Genomic DNA, 23,020 nt, shown 5'->3' with positions numbered 1-23,020 from the left:
TGGGCTACAGGTGCCGCATTCCCCAGGTCAAGCCACTTTTGAACCAGAAACAGCGGAAGAAGCGCCTAACCTGGGCTACAGAGAAGCAACACTGGACTGTTGCTCAGTGGTCCAAAGTACTTTTTTCGGATGAAAGCTAATTTTGCATGTCATTCGGTAATCAAGGTGCCAGAGTCTGGAGGAAGACTGGGGAGAGGGAAATGCCAAAATGCCTGAAGTCCAGTGTCAAGTACCCACAGTCAGTGATGGTCTGGGGTGCCATGTCAGCTGCTGGTGTTGGTCCACTCTGTTTTATCAAGGGCAGGGTGAATGCAGCTAGCTATCAGGAGATTTTGGAGCACTTCATGCTTCCATCTGCTGAAAAGCTTTATGGAGATGAAGATTTCATTTTTCAGCACGACCTGGCACCTGCTCACAGTGCCAAAACCACTGGTAAATGGTTTACTGACCATGGTATTACTGTGCTCAATTGGCCTGCCAACTCTCCTGACCTGAACCCCATAGAGAATCTGTGGGATATTGGGAAGAGAAAGTTGAGAGACGCAAGACTCAACACTCTGGATGAGCTTAAGGCCGCTACCGAAGCATCCTGGGCCTCCATAACACCTCAGCAGTGCCACAGGCTGATTATATATATATATATCAAAAGTGAGTACACCCCTCACATTTTGGATTTTGTGACAACACTGAAGAAATTACATTTTGCTACAATGTACCACCGTGCTGCAGCTCAGGTTCAGGATCTTGGCAATCTTCTTATAGCCTTGGCCATCTTTATGTGGAGCAACAATTCTTTTTTTTTTCAGATCCTCAGAGAGTTCTTTGCCATGAGGTGCCATGTTGAACTTCCAGTGACCAGTATGAGAGATTGAGAGCGATAACACCAAATTTAATACACCTGCTCCCCATTCACACTTGAGACCTTGTAACACTAACTAATCACATGACACCGGGGAGAGAAAAATGCTAATTGGGCCCAATTTGGACATTTTCCCTTAGGGTCGTACTCACTTTTGTTGCCAGCGGTTTAGACATTAACCACTTCAGCCCCAATGACCGTTCCATTTTTTGTGATTCGACACTGCGTCACTTGAACTGACAATTGCGCGGCTGTGCGGCACTGTACCCAAACAAAATTGATGTCTTTTTTTTCCCACAACTAGAGCTTTCTTTTGGTGGTATTTGATCATCTCTGCGATTTTTTATTTTTTGCGCTATAAACAAAAAAAAAAGATGGATCATTTTGAAAAAAGCACAATATTTTGTACTTTTTGTTATAATAAATATCCCCAATTTTTTTAAAGAAAAAGTTTTTTTTTTTCTCAGTTTAGGCCGATATGTATTCTTCTACATATTTTTGGTAATAAAAATCACAATACACGTATATTGATTGGTTTGTGCAAAAGTTATAGCGTCGACAAAATAGGGGGATAGATTTATAGCATTTTTATTATTATAATTTTTTTAACTAGTGGCCGTGACCAGCGATTTTTATCAGGACTGCAACATTATGGCAGACACAATCGGACATTTCTTTTTGGGACTATTGGCATTTATACAGTGATCAGTGCTATAAAAATGCACTGATTACTGTAAAAATGTCACTGGCAGGGAAGGGTTTAACACTAGGGGGCGATCAATGGGGTAACTGTGTTCCCTCAGTGTATGTTCTAACTGAAGGGGGATGGGACTGACCTAGAGGAAATGACAGATTATGGTTCCTAGCTATTAGGAACTCACGATATGTCTTTCCTCACAGAACAGGTATATGTGTGTTTATACACACACGATCCTGTTCTGCCTCTCATGCCCACGATCGCTTGCGGCCGGTGGTCATCACGATTGCCGGTCACAAGAATCGGCACACCCACGACGGCGGCTGGTCGGCAAGTGGTTAACCACTTAAGCCCGGACCATTTTGTTGCTAAAGGACCAGGCCCCATTTTGCGATTCGGCATTGCGTTGATTTAACTGACAATTGCGACGTGGCTCCTGAACAAAATTGACATCCTTTTTTTCCCACAAATAGAGCTTTCTTTTGGTGGTATTTGATCACCTCTGCTATTTAAATTTTTTGTACTATAAATAAAAATAGAGCGGCAATTTTGAAACAAAATCAATATTTTTTACTTTGCTATAATAAATATCCCCCAAAAATATATAGAAAAAACTTTTTTTCCTCAGTTTAGGCTGATACGTATTCTTCTTCCCATTTTTGGTAAAAAAAAAAAATGCAACAAGCGTTTATTGATTGGTTTGAGGAAAAGTTATAGCGTCATGTGTTAGAATGGCCCAGTCAAAGTCCAGACCTAAATCCAATTGAGAATCTGTGGCAAGACTTGAAAATTGCTGTTCATAGATGCTCTCCATCCAATCTGACAGAGCAAAAATGTCCTTCTCTAGATGTGAAAAGCTGGGAGAGACATCCCCAAAAAGACTTGCAACCATTTATCATTTTCCTTCCACTTAACAATTATGTGCCACTTTGTGTTGGTCTATCACATAAAATCCCAATAAAATACATTTACATTTTTAGTTGTAAAATTACAAAATGTGGAAAATTGCAAGGGGTATGAATACTTGTTCAAGGCACTGTATATATATATTTTTTTATCCTGCATAACTATCTTTTAAGTATCTCTTAATCTCTTGTAGGAAAGGGATATGTGAAGATGCACACGGAAGGCACTTTACTGCCTGCTAAACTACATCAAAGCACATCCATTGTGGTATCCATTGAATCTTACCCCAGACCCACCATTGAGTGGTTAAAAGGTGACCATCTGCTGACTGGAAATAATAACAGCCTTGTGCACATATCAATCGAAAAAACTGCTGAGAACACGTGAGCTTTTAATTATTTATTTTTTACTTTTATGCAGTTCTGTTTTTAAAAACTGTAACAAAGAGAAAATAGTTGCCCATAATAATCATGTTTTAGTGACATTGGCCCAGAAAATACGTAGAAGGTGATAAAGAAGTGGCATGAAAAGCTTGTGTCTTATTTTAGATACACATGTTACAAAGATGCAGGTAAGGCACTAGACGTAGATCCTTAACCTGTAATGGGGGATCATCAATTATTCCGAATGGCTTGGCTTGGGCAGCTCTCCACAAAGCCCTCACCCCCAAAGAGACAGAGGGTACCCAAATTAGGAATAAAAAATATTAGGGATGCACCGATATATCGGTGGCCGATACATATCGGCCGAAAACAGCATTTTTGGGTCCCTGCCGAAACACATTAGAATTGCCGATAATGAACGCTGTGGGCGGGACCATTTCGTTTACAAGGGGGCACAGTTCTAATACATACACAGACCGCCAGACACACACGCTGGCCGCCAGACATGTACATAGCGCGGGCAGCGGCAGCGGCTCTGTACAAATTGCGTGCCGACTGCCGATCGTGCTCCACCGGATTCCTCCTAGCTCCATTTCCTGGTATTTGGACTCCCCCCTATGGGGGAGTCTTTTGGTCTAGTCCAGCGGCGTGAGCGGCGTGACGTCACGGCCGGAGGTGAGGGAGGACTCGGAGCGCTGGGCAGGCCAGGAGCTGTGTCGGAGCCTGTGACAGTCAGAGTCAGAATAACCACACTGCCTGCCTAGGAGGAACCTAGCAGCGTAACCTGATAAAAAAAAGTAAGCACTAGCAGGGGGAGGGGGGTTAACTAACTGAGACTGACCAGCACTTCCCTAATGAAAAAATGGCAGATAAAAAAAAAATTATCTGCTATTTATTCACAGAGGCACAGTGAGGCTGTAATTAATGTTTTTTTTTGGGATTCAGAGAAGGCAAGCATGGCTCAATAACACACAAACGTTTTTTTTAAAAAAACATTTGTGTGTTATTGAGCCATGCTTGCCTTCTCTGACTACCAAAAAAAAAATTAATTGCAGCCTCACTGTGCCATCACAAGTAGCCACTGTGCCCATCACACGTCGCCACTGTGCCCATCACACGTCGCCACTGTGCCCATCACACGTCGCCACTGTGCCCATCACACGTCGCCACTGTGCCCATCACACGTCGCCACTGTGCCCATCAAACGCAGCCACTGTGCCCATCAAACCCAGCCACTGTGCCAACACACTTTGCCACTGTGCCCATCAAACGCAGCCACTGTGCCCATCAAACGCAGCCACTGTGCCAACAAACGTCGCCACTGTGCCCATCAAACGCAGCCGATGTGCCCATCAAACGCAGCCATTGTGCCATCACACGTCGCCACTCTACCATCACACGTCGCCACTGTGCCCATCAAACGCAGCCACTGTAACCAATTATATACTATTTGTGTCTAATTTTTTAAATAAAAGTTTGGATTTTATTATATTGAATTGCAGCTTTTCAATTCTGGTTATTTGAAATCAATGAAGCTAATTAAAATGTCTCGTGTAATACATTCAATTATTGAAAAAAAAATTGAAATAGGGGAAAAAAAGAAAAGTAATTTTCGGTTTCGGTTTCGGTTTCGGTCTGAATTTTTTTTTCATTTCGGTTTCGTTTCGGTTCTGAAATTTCCATTTCGGTGCATCCCTAAAAAATATACTGTCAGTCGATCATCTCAAAAGTCAAAGACACTTTATTATACTTTATTGTTATTGTAGCACTACCCCTGTAGGGGCCACAGACTGGTTTCCCCACTCAGCACAGCCAGGCAACAAGCATTTCCACTTTCATCAAGACACAAGAAACAGTCTTTGAGCTTGTTTTTTGTTGTTTATTAGGGGTAATAACTTGAATGGGGAATAGGAATTATTGGATGCCAAGCTTGACTGCAAAAAAATATAATTTTTTTTGTCCATAACTGTCCTCCTCCTGAACACTGACAGTCTCTGACGATAAAAGATGGAAAAACCTCTTAAGGACTAGGAACTCTTAGTCCCTTAGAAAGTAGCACAAAGTTTCGAAGGCTGCATTCCCAAATATCTCCAACCCCAGTGTAGACACTGATCCAAGCTTCTTCACCAGCCACCCAGCTGCTCCAGAGATCTCCCAGGATAAGGGAAAGGAAAGATTAAGCACAACGCTGTCTTCCAGAAAGGCTGCATGTGTCAGTCTCTCCCCTTGTGTAATCCTAGGTGTCCTATTGTACTCACACTGTCCTCCTTGCTCCCACTGCTCCTTAGGTAAGATTCCTTTTAAACGGCACTGTAGTCAGGATCCTCCCAAGTCAGCCTGAGACAGAGCCCCAGACCAGGGGCTCCCCTCCAAGGCCACCTACAGTCTCCTCAGCACTCCATCTTCCACCTGACTTTCCTGTTGACATGACTCATCCATATTTAACCACTTAAGGACCGGACCAATATGCTGCTAAATGACCCAAGAGGTTATTACAATTCGGCACTGCGTCTCTTTAACAGACAATTGCGCTGTCGTGCGACGTGGCTCCCAAACAAAACTGGCGTCCTTTTTTTCCCCACAAATAGAGCTTTCTTTTGGTGGTATTTGATCACCTCTGCGGTTTTTATTTCTTGCGCTATAATCAAAAATAGAGCGACAATTTTGAAAAAAATGCAATATTTTTTACTTTTTTCTATAATAAATATCCCCCAAAAACATATATAACATTTTTTTTCCTCAGTTTAGGCCGATACGTATTCTTCTACCTATTTTTGGTAAAAAAAATCGCAATAGGCGTTTATCGATTGGTTTGCGCAAAATTTATAGCGTTTACAAAATAGGAGATATTTTTTTTTTTTTACTACTAATGGCGGCGATCAGCAATTTTTTTCGTGACTGCGACATTATGGCGGACACTTCGGACAATTTTGATACATTTTTGGGACCATTGTCATTTTCACAGCAAAAAATGCATTTAAATTGCATTGTTTATTGTGAAAATTACAGTTGCAGTTTGGGAGTTAACCACAGGGGGCGCTGTAGGAGTTAGGGTTCACCTAGTGTGTGTTTACAACTGTAGGGGGGTGTGGCTGTAGGTGTGACGTCATCGATCGAGTCTCCCTATCAAAGGGATCACTCGATCGATGCAGCCGCCACAGTGAAGCACGGGGAAGCCGTGTTTACATACCGCTCTCCCCGTTCTTCAGCTCCGGGGAGCGATCGCTAGAAACGAATAGCCGCGCCGTCGTCCCGGATTACTCCCCGCGGGTTTCCGACCGCCGACCCACGTCTAGGCAGGGACGTACAGGTACGCCAATGTGCCTGTACGTGCCATTCTGCCGACGTATATGTACATGCGGCGGTCTGGAAGTGGTTAAGGGCTGGCTCATTCACCATGCCAGGCCCACTGCCTGGTTATTGGCCAAGTTCCCCTAAGTATGCAGATCAACCCTCCTGGCTCCCGCCCACTAACTTCTGGAAATTTCTCCAAATTTCTGGAACCAGGGGGAAGCACCAAAGACCTGCCTGTATAAGTCATGCAGCCTCACCTGCAGTAAACCCATGGCCCAATTAAGACTAACATGGTAACTGTGAGTCAAAACAATACATTTGCCTACACTAAAACTAGTAGCACACTAGAGGGTGCTACATTATTATCACACGTAACAGGAGGACAAAAGCTAGCCAACATGTTTCAGGGGCCATAAATTCTCCCTTCATTAGGACTTGGGCAATATAGCAAAAAAAGGTGTCTTGTGGACTCAAAGCAAAAGCCCCTGAAAAACAGGAGACAGAAACAATTGCAGCTTGCTCTATGATGGGGCTCCATCACTCCGCGCATATCAAGTCTCTCTCCTCTCAGAGATTCGTATCCAGCAATTTTTCCTTTGAGTCCAGTAGCCTAGAGATGAGCTCACAGTACAGTCCAAACCGAGGACCATTCTCATTTTAGAAAAAGTGATCAGGTAGTTATAGAGCCGCCCAGGTCACTTTTACTGAACAGCCGCAGTCATGAGCTTGGTAAAACCACTTCCTGTCAGGATGTACATATACATATAGATCTATATATATATAATCTATCGTTTTATATATATATATATATATATATATATATATATATATATATATATATATATATATATATATATATATATATATATATATATATATATATATATATATATATATATATATATATATATACAGTGGTCAGCAAGTGGTTATAGTGACACATTTGTCACGCATTAATTTTAATAGGGTTCATAATCGGCATTCAAAGTTTTTTAAAGTTTGCTGAACACTGCTTGAGCCAAAACCAGGGTATTTTGACTCATTACTACAATAGACATATTTTTGCTACATTGTCATATTCCTTTCTGGCCAGAAAAGGCATAAATGCTTTGTTTAGCCTTCTAAATCTGTTCCAATTTATGCTGCAGTCTTGTAGTATGTGCTTGCTTGTGATTGTGAGAGTCAATCCAGCCACTCTCCCCCCACAAACACCCCTCTTACCCAAGCCACTCAACCACTTCACACAGTGGCAAATGCATAGGATCTAGCATAGTGGTGAGAATTTAAACAGGCATGATTTTATTGAATGAATATGGCATACTTCCACCCTGTTGGAGACTCTGGAAGACTTGCTGCAGCTACCAAAATAGGACCCTGAGTACTGGTTTCCCAGATTTACTCCTTTAGTAAATGAAACCAAGAGGCTTTGATCAATTTTAGTCAAGTCTGGAATAGGATGGAGAGATTAAGGACACCGTTTTTAATGCCACCATTGTGTTTTGTTATAAGGTGGGAGATATTCCAGAGAAGTTATCAATTATTGAGACAGACTAGCGGTGTAGGGTAAAAGCTAATGCTACTTTGAGATGCTAGAACTGGGACAAATATAAGCAAATATTTTCTAAAGCAACCAATATCATATTTTTAGGTATGTTACCACATTGTCACTTGTAAGAGTCAAAGAACAAGATGGAGGTGCCTACACTCTGAAAGCTTACAATGAGGATGATAATAAAAATATGACATTTTATCTTCAGATAAATGGTGAGTTTTCCTTATTTATGTTATATAAACACAGTTTTGATCCTACCCTAGAGGTTGATATCTTTCACTATCTTTATGAGTTTACATGAATACATTCTGTCATGTCACAATATACAGAACCTATATTCTTTGGAAAAAAATGACCTTTTGTCATTTAAAAGCTTTCGTTAGCACCATAAAAGTGACTTTGCACTTGGTTTGATGATGTCATAAGCCTGCTGCAGGCAGGAGGAAGCATTTTCTCTATCTCCTCTCCGCTGGTGATCAAGCTGCAACATTGTGACATTGTAGTAAGTCACAAGGTACACAGGCACCAGGACTTAAGCCTCGTACCCACGACCGAGGAACTCGACGGGCAAAAGACATTGTTTTCCTCGTCGAGTTCCTTGTTAGGCTGTCGAGGAACTCGACACGGCAAGTTTCTCCATTCCCGTCGAGGAAAAAGAAGACATGCTCTCTTTTTGGCTCGATGGGATCCTCAACAGTTTCCTCGTCGAAAAATGTACACACGACCGGTTTCCTCGGCAAAAAAAAAATCCCAGCAAGTTTCTTGCTGTTTTTTGCCAAGAAACTCGGTCGTGTGTATGAGGCCTAACACGAGTGTGTGGTTTCTGAGCCCACATTTTAGCTCAGGGAGAAAATGCAGACCCTAGATGTCAGAACAATATAGTGTCGTTTATCTGTAGACAAAAGTAGATCAATGCATTGTTAGGGGGAGTAACAGTACATACGTGCAAGTGATACACTTACACATTACTTAGCATGCATGCGATTTTAAATCCAAAAGCAAACATTTATTATACCGCAGCTCACCAATCCTTAGATTTATTGGCTACATTCGTTTTCTTTTTAAGGCTTTCTGTCTTCTATTTTCTTTTGGTGATCTAGCCTGTTGTTTTTACGAAAGAACAAGCACTCTTGCAGTTGAATCGGTTACAGGGATGAGACAAACCATTTAATACTGGTAGGGGTGCTTATGATGATCAGTCTTTATTTGTTTATGTAAACTTTTTATCTCAAATGGGAAAAAAAGCTGTAACTGCTTATAAAGTATCAGGTGGAGTTTGGCTTCAAATTGTTATTGTATTTCAATCTGCTAGTACATCTAACACTCCCCTCACCAGACTGACAATCAGTGGCGGCCTGTGCATTGTGGGCGCACAGGTGCCACCCCAGTCAGCAGCTCTCCACTCGAGGAGGTGGGAGAACCGAGCCATCGGCGGTGTTCGGTGGCTCGATTCTCAGTGAAGAGGTGGCGGGGGACAGATGCAGCATCGGTCTGATGCTGCATCCACCTAGGTAAGTATGAATAGGGGGGGAAAAAACAAAACATACTTCTCTTTTAAAAAGTATTTTATAACTTGGAATTTACATTTAATGACCCTTTAATTTGCTAGATCCAAGATTTAAAGCTGGTTTGTTACAATACCTGCTTCCAATGCGTAGGCGTTAACAACTAAGCTGAAAAGTTACATTTTTATGACTAAAACTGTAATTATGAGAATATCTTTTGAAGAAAAAACATTTGTGACTGAAGCATCATCGACTTCACCGGGTTGATTGAAGCAGTGGAAAGTTCATTTAGCCCAGTAATGCCCTATATACAGTACTTCAAACACCCAACCATGTGCAGCTGAAGTGAACAAAAAATTGTCCATGAATCTGATTGGATGAATAAAGTAAACAGAGCTTCACTGATACGGTAGTAAACTAACCAATATCTAACATGGTGAATTTCTGATGTTAGTCCCTAGTGATTATGGTGTATAATGGTTCGAGCAGCAAAATGTCTCTACTGTAAATATTAATGGATTCACTGTTGTCAGGATATATATATAATTTTTATTTTTTTGGTTTAGTGCCTGTTGAAATAAAGGAAATTATCGACAGCCATCCTAAAGGTGGTGGACAGATAGTGACATGTGCTGGCAAAGGGATGCCAAAGCCAGCGATCACATGGTACTTCTGTACAGAGATTACAAGGTATGTTTTCATTACTTTAGTGCTTACTGAAAGCAAATAGCAAGTCCGATATTGCTAACCTGTATAAAAATTCCAGTTGACGATGGTAAACCAGCTCTTGAATCAAAATGTCTATACCACAGTTTAATTTAGTGCACTGATATCTTTCTCCTTCATTGTGCTTGACGTAATTGTAGCCGTTGAAGGGGTAACACCCCGAAAGCTTGTCCTGAAAAATTGTATGTTAGTGCAAGTAAAAAAAGTATCACAGACAGTACTCAACTTTCTCCTTCATTGTGAAAATTCTTAAATTGATTGCAAACCCTATTTTTTTTAAATAGCAAATATGTTACACTTACCTACACGGTGCAATCGTTTTACACAGAGCAACCCCAATCGTCCTCTTCTCGGGCCTCTGCTAGCGGATTGCCACCATTACTGGTAAAAAAATAATAATAATAAAAATGACCCCCTATTTTGTAGACGCTATAACTTTTGTTCAAATCAATCAATATACGTTTATTGTGATTTTCCCCCCAAAAATATGTAGAATACATGATTGAGAAGGGGGGGGGGGGGGGGGGGGGACGTTGGGACTTTAAATTAGGTAATAGGTCAATTTCCTCCATCCCTAATAATTATATAATATAAAGAAGGAGAGAGCGGGACTTTAAATGAAGCATGTGCGGGGAACAGATTACAATGGGTTGGGGGGAAATGAATTATATCTGGAATAAGTTATAAGTTAATTATTTTAATAATTTCACATAATTCATCGTACATGACTATATTGCATTATTGAAGAAATTTGGTAAACATGTACACTTCACAGACTTGGTTGGGGAAAGGGTTATTTTAGGCAGTGACCCAAATGTACAAACAGAAAGTACAATGGAATATATTGCAGTGAATACATATTGAAGCATGAAGATGGTATCTCTACGCGTTTCGCGACTAATGGTCGCTCGTCAGGAGCAGGCATGCATTGCATTTAATAGCTGTAACGACATAAACACATTCCAGGTTGATCCAGGGCATACAACATTTGAAGGGCCAAGAACAATTCAAGGTCCCAGTTGGTACTCACCAGGTAGCCAAGTGCTGCCGGCACTGGAGTGAAGCCCCAACCAGTCCCCATGAGCTGGGACAACCCCTACCGGGGACTGTGGCAGGACGCTATATATTATGTAGAATACATATCGGCCTAAACTGATGAGGATTTTCTTTTTTTTTAAATGTGGGATATTTATTATAGCAAAAAGTAAAAGATATTGGGGGTTATTTACGAAAGGCAAATCCACTTTGTAGTACAAGTGCAAAGTGCACTTAAAAGTGAACTCGCTGTAGATCTGAGGGGGACATGCAAGGAAAATAAAAAACAGCATTTTAGCTTGCACATGATTGGATGATAAAATCAGCAGAGCTTCCCCTCATTTTAGCTCTACACCTCAGATTTACAGCGACTGCACTTCCAAGTGCACCTGTAGTGCAAAGTGGATTTGCCGTTAGTAAATAACCCCCATTGTGTTTTTTTTTTTTTTTTCAAAATCGTCGCTATTCTTTTGTTGAAAGCAAACAAAAAATAAACAGAGGTGATCAAATACCACCAAAAGAAAGATCTATTTGTGGGGAAAAAAGGACACAAATTTTGTTTTGATACAGCATCGCGCGACAGCGCAATTGTCAGTTAAATCGACACAGTGCCAAATTGTAAAAAGTGCTCTGGTCAGGAAGGGGGTAAAATCTTCTGGGGCTGAATGGGGTTAACCAGTGCCTAATGGACCCTTTTTTAAGCAGTTAGGCAGAAAAATCATTGTAGTAGTTAATCTGTTCCTCTTTTAGTAGCTAGTGTACACTAGTACTCATTTAATACTTTCATAAACATGTGAAAGAGCAAGCATATAAAAATGTGAATGACAAAAAAAAGTTACTTGACTGCTGAGGAGCATAGGCCTACAGCCATAAGTACCATACCAACCATAGGCGTGCGCAAAGGGTGTGCCAGGTGTATCACCCTAAACCTGGGGTTGGCAACCTATCAATGGTGGGCAGGTAACAGGTAAACCACAATCCTTCCTTGCCAACCATAGGCGTGCGCTCAGGGTGCGCCTGGGAACACCCTAATTGTGAGTCGCCACCCCCCGCTTCCCAACTGGCGGGCACCTCCTAATGTCATGGGCTGCGCACGCCAGTGTTGCCGGCCCTCAGGACCTGGACAGGAGAGGTGGCAGGGGTGGAATTTAGTGGACCGATCTGTATCTTCCTCCTGCAGGAGCTGAAAGTAGGCTTCTCCTTGTCTCATTTTTGTCAACATTTAGCTGCCACAGGAAGAAAATATAGGGGACCAGTACTAATATATGCCACCCCTCCTTTCCCTGTTCCTCTTCCTTCGGTTGCCTGGGTCCCCCATGTGCTCCCTTGCTCCCTCTGTTTCAGGATGGAGAGCGGGAAAGAGGACAGTAAATATGTCAAATGCATATGTGTTGAAGCTTTGGGGTGCACACCCTAATGCAATGGGCTGCGCACACCTATGATACCAACCAATAACCTTGCCCAATAAACGACACTCAGACAGTTTAAGTCGGAAAGGGCAAGGCCACAGCTTTATTAAAATGTCTTCCACATAAGCAATTTCCAACATAAACATTAAAACCCGTGACAGTCACAGTTGTACTGTGAGCACCTTTTGTAACCTTAACTGGAGTCTAAACTGCCTGTCTCTGCCATAAGTTCCAGACAGACATTGACTGGTCAAACTTCCACTGAAGGGCATAGCCCAATAAATGAAACATTTATCGCTGGTAAAAACTTCCAGGGAAACTGTGACAACCGACTGAAAGAAAGAAAATTTATGTGGATAACTCTTCTTTCTGCTCTTCAGTAAAAATTTACCTCAGAGACTGAACTTTTGTTGTTTTCAGGCTCAGCCCCTCATCCAGTCCCCCCCATTAGCCAATCATCTTGACCCGTTTAAATTTATCTTTTGACCATGAATAAACATTATGCCATTTTTAGACAAGTGAAACAGCGGTAACTGACTATTCTACTGAACTCATTTGATGGGTTTTGTGTATCAATCTTTCAAACTGAATTTTCACCTCAACATTGTGAAAACATTTCTTGTCACCAACAGGTGCAGCAGTAAGGGATGGAGCCAGTGGGAACCTCTACACAATGCAACCTCCCAGATTAGGTACGACATGAACAGTAGCTATTCACAGACAGAAAAGATGGGAACCTTCTATGTAAAGAGCATTCTCCATGTCCGCGGTATTAAAGATTCTCTCTCTTTGCGCTGCCTTGGTGAGAATGGTCTTGGAATGAGTCACCATCGTGATGTCACCCTAGTGCCACCTTGTAAGTAAATGTCAGTCACATGGATGTTTATTAAAATGTATGTTAACCTTTTTAATTAACTTTCTCTTATTTGCTCCTTTATGGTCTGTTAAATATACCATAGAAACATTTTATTTTATCTGTTTAGCCTTTATATTGTAGATATCTGAGATGGCTATTTTACAGAGCTTGACAGAACACTCCGATCAGCACCCTCTGCTATTGGCTGAGAGAACTGATCGGGATTTGGTCGGCATATACACACAGGCAGAATGTCAGACATTTTTTTTTTTTTAACCAGATAATGTCCCCCAACATTCTGCCCGTGTGTACACGGCTTTAGTGTACTAGCCAATTTTATTATCAGTTGTAAACTAGATATGCACAAAGTTTGTCCTAACAAACGTTAAAGATCTCAAGACTTTAGTGGTACATTGTATGTTAAAGACCTCAGGTGTTTTTCAGATTTGGTGTTTGCAAGACTAAAACATTTTTTTCTGCTAGAAAATTACTTAAAACCCCCAAACATTATATTTTTTTTTTTTCTAACACCCTAGAGAATAAAATGGCGGTCATTGCAATACTTTTTGTCACACCGTATTTGCGCAGCAGTCTTACAAGCGCACTTTTTTTGGAAAAAATTCACTTTTTTGAATTAAAAAATAAGACAACAATAAATTTGGCCCAATTTTTTTATATATTGTGAAAGATAATGTTACGCCGAGTAAAATGATACCCAAAATGTCACGCTTTAAAATTGCGCCCGCTCGTGGCATGGCGTCAAACTTTTACCCTTAAAAATCTAGATAGGCGACGTTTAAAAAATTCTATAAGTTGCATTTTTTGAGCTACAGAGTAGCTCTAGGGCTATAATTATTGCTCTCGCTCTAACGATCGCGGCGATACCTCACTTGTGTGATTTGAACACCGTTTTCATATGCGGGCGCTACTCACGTATGCGTTCGCTTCTGCGCGCGAGCTCGTCAGGACGGGGCGCTTTAAAAAAAATTTTTCAAAAAGACCTCAGATCTCATACTTAGGCTTAAATGCAAAAAAAAAAAAAAAAAAGGAAAATTTGTCATTTAAAAAAATGACAGAAAAAAAATTGTCTCTTTAAGAGGCTGGGCGGGACTGACGTTTTGACGTCACTTCCGCCCAGCAGAGCTATGAGGACGGGTGGGGGCCATCTTGCCCTCACTCAAGTCCTCACTCTCCTGGCGGCAGCATCGGATCTCCTCCGCCGCTACCGACGGCTCCGGTAAGCGGCGGAGGGCGCGGAAAAGCGGCGGGAGGGGGGGGGGCCCCTCTCCCGCCACCGATAACGGCGATCTCGCGGCGAATCCGCCACGGAGACCGCCGTTATCGTTTACACGGCCGCCAGCTGAAAACATGGATATCTCAGTTGTGGCAGCAGCTGCTGCCGTTACTGAGATATCCATGTTTAAAAAGAGGACGTACATATACAGTGGGGGGTCCTTAAGTGGTTAAGTTAAGGCCATTGGATCAACATAATTGCCAGCAAACTAGTGAGAAAAAAAAGGGTCAGCAATGGCAATTCACATATATTTCTCAGTACAGCTTTCCTTTAAAGAGACACCGTCACCAGCTTATAAAAAATAGAGGTAATAGCACAGGAAAATCAAGTATTTTAGTTACTTATTTGCAGTATTTTCCTTTCCATAAACCATTTTTTATTCATTTGCATTGTGCTTTTGAACGTGATATACAATTTGGCTACTCCAGGAACAGTCAATCCCCTGGCACAGACCCCTCTCTCCCTAAGTGTTATGCACCGAGGAGCAGAAGGTGTAAACTCTTTCAGTGGGGTGGTGGCATTGCCATACATTGTAGAGAGCATTTTCATGAATTAATTTGTTCATATTGGAGTCTCGTCTTGGGGTGCGGTTGGACGTATCCATAGATGTGTCCGGTATGCTTTTAAAGTCCCCACAGAGAACAAGATAACCTTTTTGGGTACATTGGGTCTTGTTAAGAACCTTTTGGAGAAAGTTCACTGGCCGCTTGTTGGGGGCATAGACAGCTATGTGTAGAAAGCTTTGTCAATAGAGCAAACCCTTTTGGGGGTGTTCAATTACAATCTGTGCTGGGAAAACTACTATTCACCTCCTACACAACCTTTTATGTAGCTTCCATGGGATGTGTAAGGGGGAATTATAGCTCAAATCAGCTGGGGCTGCCAAGGTCACATTCAAGATGATAGCACCCATGAGCAGTCTCAGGGCTTTTGGATGTCTACACAAAGGAACCTTTTACAAGTAAATAACAAACATAAATACCATAGAGCAGTGTTTCTCAACCTTTTTTCAATCTCAAGGCACCCTTTAAAATTATGGACAGTCTTGAGGCACCCCATTCTAAAACGATTCTAATAGTTTCACATAATGCCGTTACATCCACACATAGGACATCCAACATTAGAGGTGATTTATTTTTCCAAAGCAAATACACTTTTGCACACTGGTACTGACTAGTATTCCAATGTTTCTCTTCTCCCTCAATTTCTCTCCATCAGTCAGCTAATGTCACCCCAGTGCTGAGAAAGAGGGACAGAGGAGGGTCAAACAAGGATGCTGTGGAGGCAACTAATACCCTCCTTATCAACTGATCACATCATTGGTTAGAATGTCAGTATCTAGTGGTAATGGTGCATAATGAAAACCTGTGGCTTTGTGTAACTAAAAGGCAGGCTTCATCCACACGTTGGTCTGTATACAGTTTTTGATACATTTTTAGGCATTTTGCGAAGGCACTCCTGAAGAAACCTCAAGGCACCCTGGATGAAAAGGGCTGTCCAAGAGCTCCAAGAATCAAAATCATTTTTTAAATCTTCTGGCCCACAAAGAGTTAAGACCAACAAGATGTATGCCACCTCCTGGAGCACTCTTTTTTTTACAATTTGCTGCTTCACTGAACACTGGTAGTATAGCTATCGCTGAGACAGCCCAGCGTATGGGTGTCCTACACAGCCATAGTGCTGTTTGCAGCTGTACTGCCTGTCCCTTCTCTCCCCTTGTCCAATCACAGAACACTGAATTCTGTGAATCCATTCATAAAACTTAAAGCTATCTGTGAATAAGCAGAAAAGAGGAGGCAGCTGCTGTCTAGGAGAGCTGTATCTTTCCTCTCGGAGGACCGGAGTATATTGAAAGTTGTACTATCAACGAGTAGATTGTAAACTAAATGGAGAGATTCAAGAGGTGGCATATAGGGATGAGCTTTATGTTCGAGTCGAACATAAGTTCGACTCGAACATTGGCTGTTCGCCCTTTCAGCGAACAGCGAACAATTTGGGGTGTTCGCAGCAAATTCGAAAAGCCGTGGAACACCGTTAAAAGTCTATGGGAGAAATCAAAAGTGCTAATTTTAAAGGTTAATATGCAAGTTATTATAAAGTGTTTGGGGGGCCTGGGTCCTGCCCCAGGGCACATGTATCAATGCAAAAAAAGTTTTAAAAACATCCGTGATTTTAATAATGCTTAAAGTGAAACAATGAAAGTGAAATATTCATTTAAATGTTGTACCTGGGGGGAGTGTATAATATGCCTGTAAAGTAGTGCATGTTTCTCATGTTTAGAACTGTCCCTGCACAAAATGTAATTTCTAAAGGAAAAATCATTTAAAACTATCCGTGGCTATTCATGAATTGTCGGGGCTCGGCAATACAGATCAAAGTCATTGAAAAAACAGCAGACTTTTTACCATACAATAAACAGGAAGTGGGCTGTATAAGGAATTTCCTGGCAGAAAAAAAATGTTAAAACAACAAGATGGCAGAAGATTTAATAGGTGGAAAGATGAAAAAATGACTGAAGTTCCACTTTAACTCCTCTAAAGTCAAGTGCTTTAATAAATATATGTCTTTCTACTCTATATCTACAGATTTGCCCTTCAAGCTTGTGTTAATATGTGCTGTTGTGGGACTGGTGGCTTTGGCTGTGATATTCTTAATAATACTTATCGTTTTGTGGAAAAAGGTAAGCATTGCCTCGCTCTTCTGAATTTAAATAAAATCATGTTATCACCATTAATGTATATGTAAAGCCTCATCTTGTAAAACAACCCATTCAGTTTAAAATAGAAATAAAAAGCAAAACATTGTGTACTATAAAAAAACATTATAAATAAATTTTTATGTGATCACATACTCTCTGGTGTCAGTTGCCTAAGTAGCTTAGAAAACTGGGGGGAGGAGAGACAGCAGTTTGATATTCCCAGTGAAAGGCTGTGCAGGGGAGTATGAGCAGATGTCTGATCATTGGAAGAGAGAAGGTTGAGTTCCCAACATAGCCAGAAAACTGACCACGCTGAGCTCTCCTGACTAGTGTGGTAATTTTTTTAAAGGAAAGCAGAGGGACCGGCAGGAACAGCAGGTATCTCACACAAAGGAAGCAATACAAAGCAGGCAAATATCAGGAATATGAAATGTTGGGTTTACATATTCTATTGGCAATATGTGAATATGTTTTGTCTGAGTTATTAATGATACAGTGCAAATATAATGTGTTTTTATCGGTTGTTAATGCCATGTTGGATATCAGCTACATGTATTCCTGCACTATCATCATTACTTTAATAGAAAATGATGCCTAACGCTTTAAAGCAGCGCATCCAAGTGGAACTCATATTTCATGAGACTGAAAGCAATAGTTGTTATCCAAAACTGAATAAGCATAATAGATAAATGCAGGGAAGAGAAAAGATTTTTGCTGCTCGTGGTAAACAATCAGATTATGCCTTTCATTTTGTAATCTTTGCTGGGCCTAGGAGAGCTGACATCTTATGGGCATCACAAATGTAGTGTCATTGGTACTGATGGTCAGCTGATTAACAGCTACATTGCAAATATCCTAAGTAATCTTACATGGCCATTAAACCCCAGCCACATTTATAATCGCAAACACGGTTCATTTCTCAGGATGTAAAAAAAAATACAGTAGAACCTTGGTTTACGAGTAACGCGGTTAACAAGCGTTTTGATTAACGAGCAACTTTAAAAAAAAAAAATCTTACTCGGTTTGCGAGTGTTGTCTCGCAAATCGAGCAGAATTTAAGCTAATGGGTTGTGCAGTACCGCATTTGGCCAGAGGTGCAGGGGCGCCGGTGACACTCGGAACAGTTCAGAGCCGTTCAGAAATACTCAGAATCTCTCGGAAATACACACATGTAGCCCCACTCTTCCTCTATAAGTGTGCACAGTTTGTTGTCTGGGGGACCTACTGCCGGGGAGCACTGAAATTTCAAACCTGGGCACTCCTTTCATAGACTCCCATGTTAAACGGTCATTTCTCCCGTGACTTTGGAGACCCGGTACCGTCCGGTTGTAGGTCCCCTGGACCCATTTCTTATCTATAAGTGTGCAAAGTTTGTTGTCTGGGGGACCTACGGCTGGGGAGCACTGATTTTTTAAAGGCAGGCAACCCTTTCATAGACTCACATGTTAAAAGTCAGTCTAGTCATGGACACAGTGAGGCATGGGCACAGTGAGGCATGGGCACAGTGAGGCACAGACACAGTGAGGCATGAAAACAGTGAGGCATGGGCACAGTGAGGCATGGGCACAGTGAGGCATGGACACAGTGAGGCATGGACACAGTGAGGCAAAGTGAGGCACAGTGAGGCATGCAGATGGACACCCTAGGCTTATACTTGAGTCAATACGTTTTCCCATTTTTTTGTGGTAAAATTAGGTGCCTCGGCTTATATTGGGGTCGGCCTATACTCGAGTATATATACGGTACATTATTTTCAATATGTTACTGGTGTCAAATGCAGATCAAAGTTCACACATGAAAAAATTACCACAACCGCTGCCCCTGCTATGTAACAAGTAGCACGTCCCGGCAGTCATTTTGGATTTACCATTGGACACAGTGGACACTGTCTGGCTCTGTTTAGATGTGACCACCGATGTGGTGCAGTGAGGGTCGTTTGATCAGTTGTCCACTAAAGCCCTGTACACACGCTTGGTTTTTCCGGCGGTAAAAAGTCAGCCGAGAAAACCGAGGGGAAAGCCGAGAACCGGCAGGAAAACTGTGTGTATTCTCCATCGACACTGCCTCGCAGTCTTTCATATAGGTAAATAGTAGATCTGGCGGGGAAAAAAAAACGCTGGGAATCCCGACGGGAAAATAGAGAGCTGGTTCTCAATTTTCCCGACGGGATTCCCATCTGTTTTCCTGACGGGAAAACTGCGAGGAAGCATACACACGTCCGGTTTTCCCAGCCAAAAGCTCTCCTGGCAGTTTTCCTGCCGGGGAAAAACGGTCGTGTGTACGAGGCTTCAGGCAAGAGCACTGTCTGTTCAAGGTAATGTTTTCAGCCAAAGATACATACTGGATCGCTTTTTTGCACATGGTGCTACTTTTATCTCAAATATTTTATTTTTAGGTTGAGTAATGGTCACCACTTTTGTTTCTTGGTCCACAGAAACCACGCTATGAAATCCGGTGGAAGGTTATCGAGTCAGTCAGCTCTGATGGCCATGAGTACATCTACGTGGACCCTCTACAGCTTCCATATGACTCCAACTGGGAGATATCAAGGGATAAATTAGTCTTAGGTAAATACCAGATGTGATGTACAGTAAGTGGACACTGTGCAGCCAGGGTGCTCAACCTGTGGCCCACCAGCTGTTGCAGAACTACAACTCTCTTGAGGCATTGCAAGCTGCTGACAGTTACAAGCATGATGGGGGGGGTTGTAGTTCTGCAACAGCTATAGGGCCACAGGTTGAGCACCCATGCTGTACAGTATACAGGACAGGATTCTGGTTCTAAAAGTTAACAAACAGAACATGGAAAACCTCAATACTGCTCAGTGAGGAGAGCACAATTTTTGAACCCAACCAGTAAGCTGTCTTTAACCGTCAAAGATAAATGCGTTTTTGAGGCCAGGGTGGGTCATATCAAAGAAAGCTGAGCAACTCAGAATGAAAAGGTGGCAGTTGGTCAGCAAAATGAGAGAAATAAAATTGGAAATTCTGCTTACATGATACCTTTTTCCAAATAATTTAAAGTTATATATAAAAAAAAAAGATTTAATATTCTATTCAGCCACTATTATGATTTATACATTTCTGCTATACAGCTAGAAGGAGGTAATTCAAGGTCTGCGGCTGGGGCAAAACTTCCCATTTCACCATCTTAGGCCTGGTTATTGAATAATTAATTGTCTTCACCCCAGTCCTGAGAATTTTAGAGGGCACTAATGCTTTTAAATTGACCATTTAGACCTAGGGGTTTATTTACGAAAGGAAAATCCACTTTGCACTACAAGTGCAAAGTGCACTTGAAATTGCACTGAACGTGCTCTTGGAAGTATAGTCACTGTAAATATGAGGGGTAGATCTGAAACGAGGGGAAGCTCTGCTGATTTTATTATCCAATCATGTGCAGGCTAAAATGCTGTTTTTTTATCCTCCTTGCATGTCCCCCTCGTATATACAACGGCCCAGATTCAGGTACATTTGCGCGATATTTGCGAGGAGCAGGGCAACGATTTTGCCCTGCGCCCCCGCAAATATTTTGCGCTGCCCTCGATTCACGGAACAGTAGCTCCGTAAATTGCGAGGGCGCGCCGGAAAAATTGCCCGGCGTAAGCGCGCGCAATGTAAATGATCCCGCCGGGGGCGGGAATCATTTAAATTAGGCGCGCTCCCGCGCCGAGCATACAGCGCATGCTCCGTCGGGAAACTTTCCTGACGTGCATTGCGGCAAATGACGTCGCAAGGACGTCATTTGCTTCAAAGTGAACGTGAATGGCGTCCAGCGCCATTCACGAATCACTTACGCAAACGACGTGAAATTACAATTTCACCTCGCAGGAGCGGCGGCTATACTTTAGCATTGGCTGCCCCTACTATTAGAAGGGGCAGCCTTGCGCTAAATTTGCCGTACGGAAACTCCGTACCTGGCTTGCGCAGGGCCCGCGCAAGTTTGTGAATCAGTGGTAGTATGCAATTTGCATACTACACGCTGATCACAATGGGAGCGCCCCCTAGCGGCCCACGCAAGAATGCAGCCTAAAATCTGCGTGGCATAAGAGCCTTATGCCGCGCAGATTTTAGGCTGCAGTCGGTGTAACGAGGTTCCTGAATCAGGAGCACTCGTTACACCGGAGCAAGTAAGCAATTGCGCCGTGTAACCTATGGTTACACGGGGCGCAATTGCTTCTTGAATCTGGGCCAACGACTGCACTTCCAAGTGTACTTTCAGTGCAATTTCAAGTGCACTGTGCACTTGTAGTTTACACTTGTAGTGCAAAGTGGATTTTCCTTTAGTAAATAACCCCCCTAGTGTCTTCTTTGTTAGCTGGCAGGGTCGAGGTTGAGGAATGTTACACTTACTTATTTTCCTCCTTCCCTGTGGGTTTACATACAGTATATGTATAAATTCATGTGCCCATTCATGATATATAATTATATATATATATATATATATATATATATATATATATATATATATATTTACCCACTTATGTCACTTTATTCTCTGTAGAATATGAACATATTTCTGTAGGATCACAGTATCTTTTAAACATATGGCTCTGTAATTGCATCATCCCCCACCTAAATTGCACTCCAAATGTTAATATTCCCTAGCATATGCTGCATAGAAACTATATTTTTTTTTTTAAATATAACTTTTCATAAGCTGTGTAATTTTAAATTAAATTTCAATAATATTTAACTACCACCATTTTTATGGTAAATCAACTTTAACATGTCAGAATTACAGCTGCAGCAGAAGAATCAATATTTGTTTTTTCTTTTAAGGACCAAATTCAAATTTTTTGACAAAAGAAGTCATTGTTATGCCGCATACAAGCGATCAGTCCATCCGCTGAGAACGGACCGATGGACCGTTTTCATCGGTTAACCGATGAAGCTGACTGATGGTCTGTCGTGCCTACACACACACCATCGGTTAAAAATCCGATCATGTCCAACGCGGTGATGTAAAACACAATGACGTGCTGAGAAAAATGAAGTTCAATGCTTCCGAGCATGCGTCGACTTGATTCTGAGCATGCGTGGATTTTTAACCGATGGTTGAGCCTACTAACGATCGTTTTTTTCCAATCGGTTAGGAATCCATCGGTTAAATTTAAAACAAGTTGGCTTTTTTTTAACCCATGGTTAAATAACCAATGGCGCCCACACACGATCAGTTTGGACCGATGAAAACGGTCCATCAGACCATTCTCATCGGTTTAACCGATCGTGTGTACGCGGCATTAGCTGTGTTTTTTTTTCCCCCTCTTAAAGGAAGCTTATTATGAGAAACAAGGAGACTGCCTTTGCTTCCACTTGAAAAGACTGGTTGCCTGGCTGTAATGTGGACTTGACTATTTTGAAATAATCTGTCACAGAAAAATACAAGGCTTAAGCCCCGTGCCAACGACCGGGATTCCCGGCAGTAAAAAGTCTGCCTGGAATCCCGGGGGGGAAAACCGAGAACCTGCTCGGTAACTTTCCCCCTGTACACACCAGAGGTTTTCCCGTCGGGAAAACTGCGGTGAGAGCTTTGATCGGGATTCCCGGCCGTGTGTAAGCTCCACTGCAGTGTTTCCCATAGGGAAACTGCCAGGAAAAAGACCACCGGGAATCGCTGCAGGAAAAAAGAGAACATGTTCTAATTTTTCCTGCCGGTTTTCCTGTCGGGAAAACTGCCATGGAGCATACACACAGCCAGTTTTCACCGGCCAGAAGCTGTCATGGCAGTTTTGCCAATGGGAAACCTGGTCGTGTGTACGAGGCTTACCATTATTTACCTCCTTTAGAAAATGCTAAGCTGTTAA

At 42.0% G+C, this 23,020-nt stretch overlaps 1 protein-coding gene across 1 annotated transcript in view; it reads left to right on the top strand.

Annotated features, from left to right (window-relative positions):
- The window catches only part of PDGFRB (platelet derived growth factor receptor beta), a 181,495-nt gene that overhangs the window by 112,800 nt on the left and 45,675 nt on the right, over window positions 1–23,020 (top strand). The window contains exons 8-13 of the mRNA XM_040345012.1: window positions 2,656–2,845; window positions 7,788–7,903; window positions 9,763–9,886; window positions 12,999–13,222; window positions 17,102–17,196; window positions 19,649–19,781. Of these exons, the coding sequence (XP_040200946.1) occupies window positions 2,656–2,845; window positions 7,788–7,903; window positions 9,763–9,886; window positions 12,999–13,222; window positions 17,102–17,196; window positions 19,649–19,781 (882 nt within the window). The remainder of the gene's footprint in view (window positions 1–2,655; window positions 2,846–7,787; window positions 7,904–9,762; window positions 9,887–12,998; window positions 13,223–17,101; window positions 17,197–19,648; window positions 19,782–23,020) is intronic.

This window comes from Rana temporaria, chromosome 3 (assembly GCF_905171775.1).
Source record: "Rana temporaria chromosome 3, aRanTem1.1, whole genome shotgun sequence".
In the NCBI taxonomy this organism is placed as follows: Eukaryota; Metazoa; Chordata; class Amphibia; order Anura; family Ranidae; genus Rana; species Rana temporaria.
This window is presented reverse-complemented; position numbering and strand designations above follow the sequence as displayed.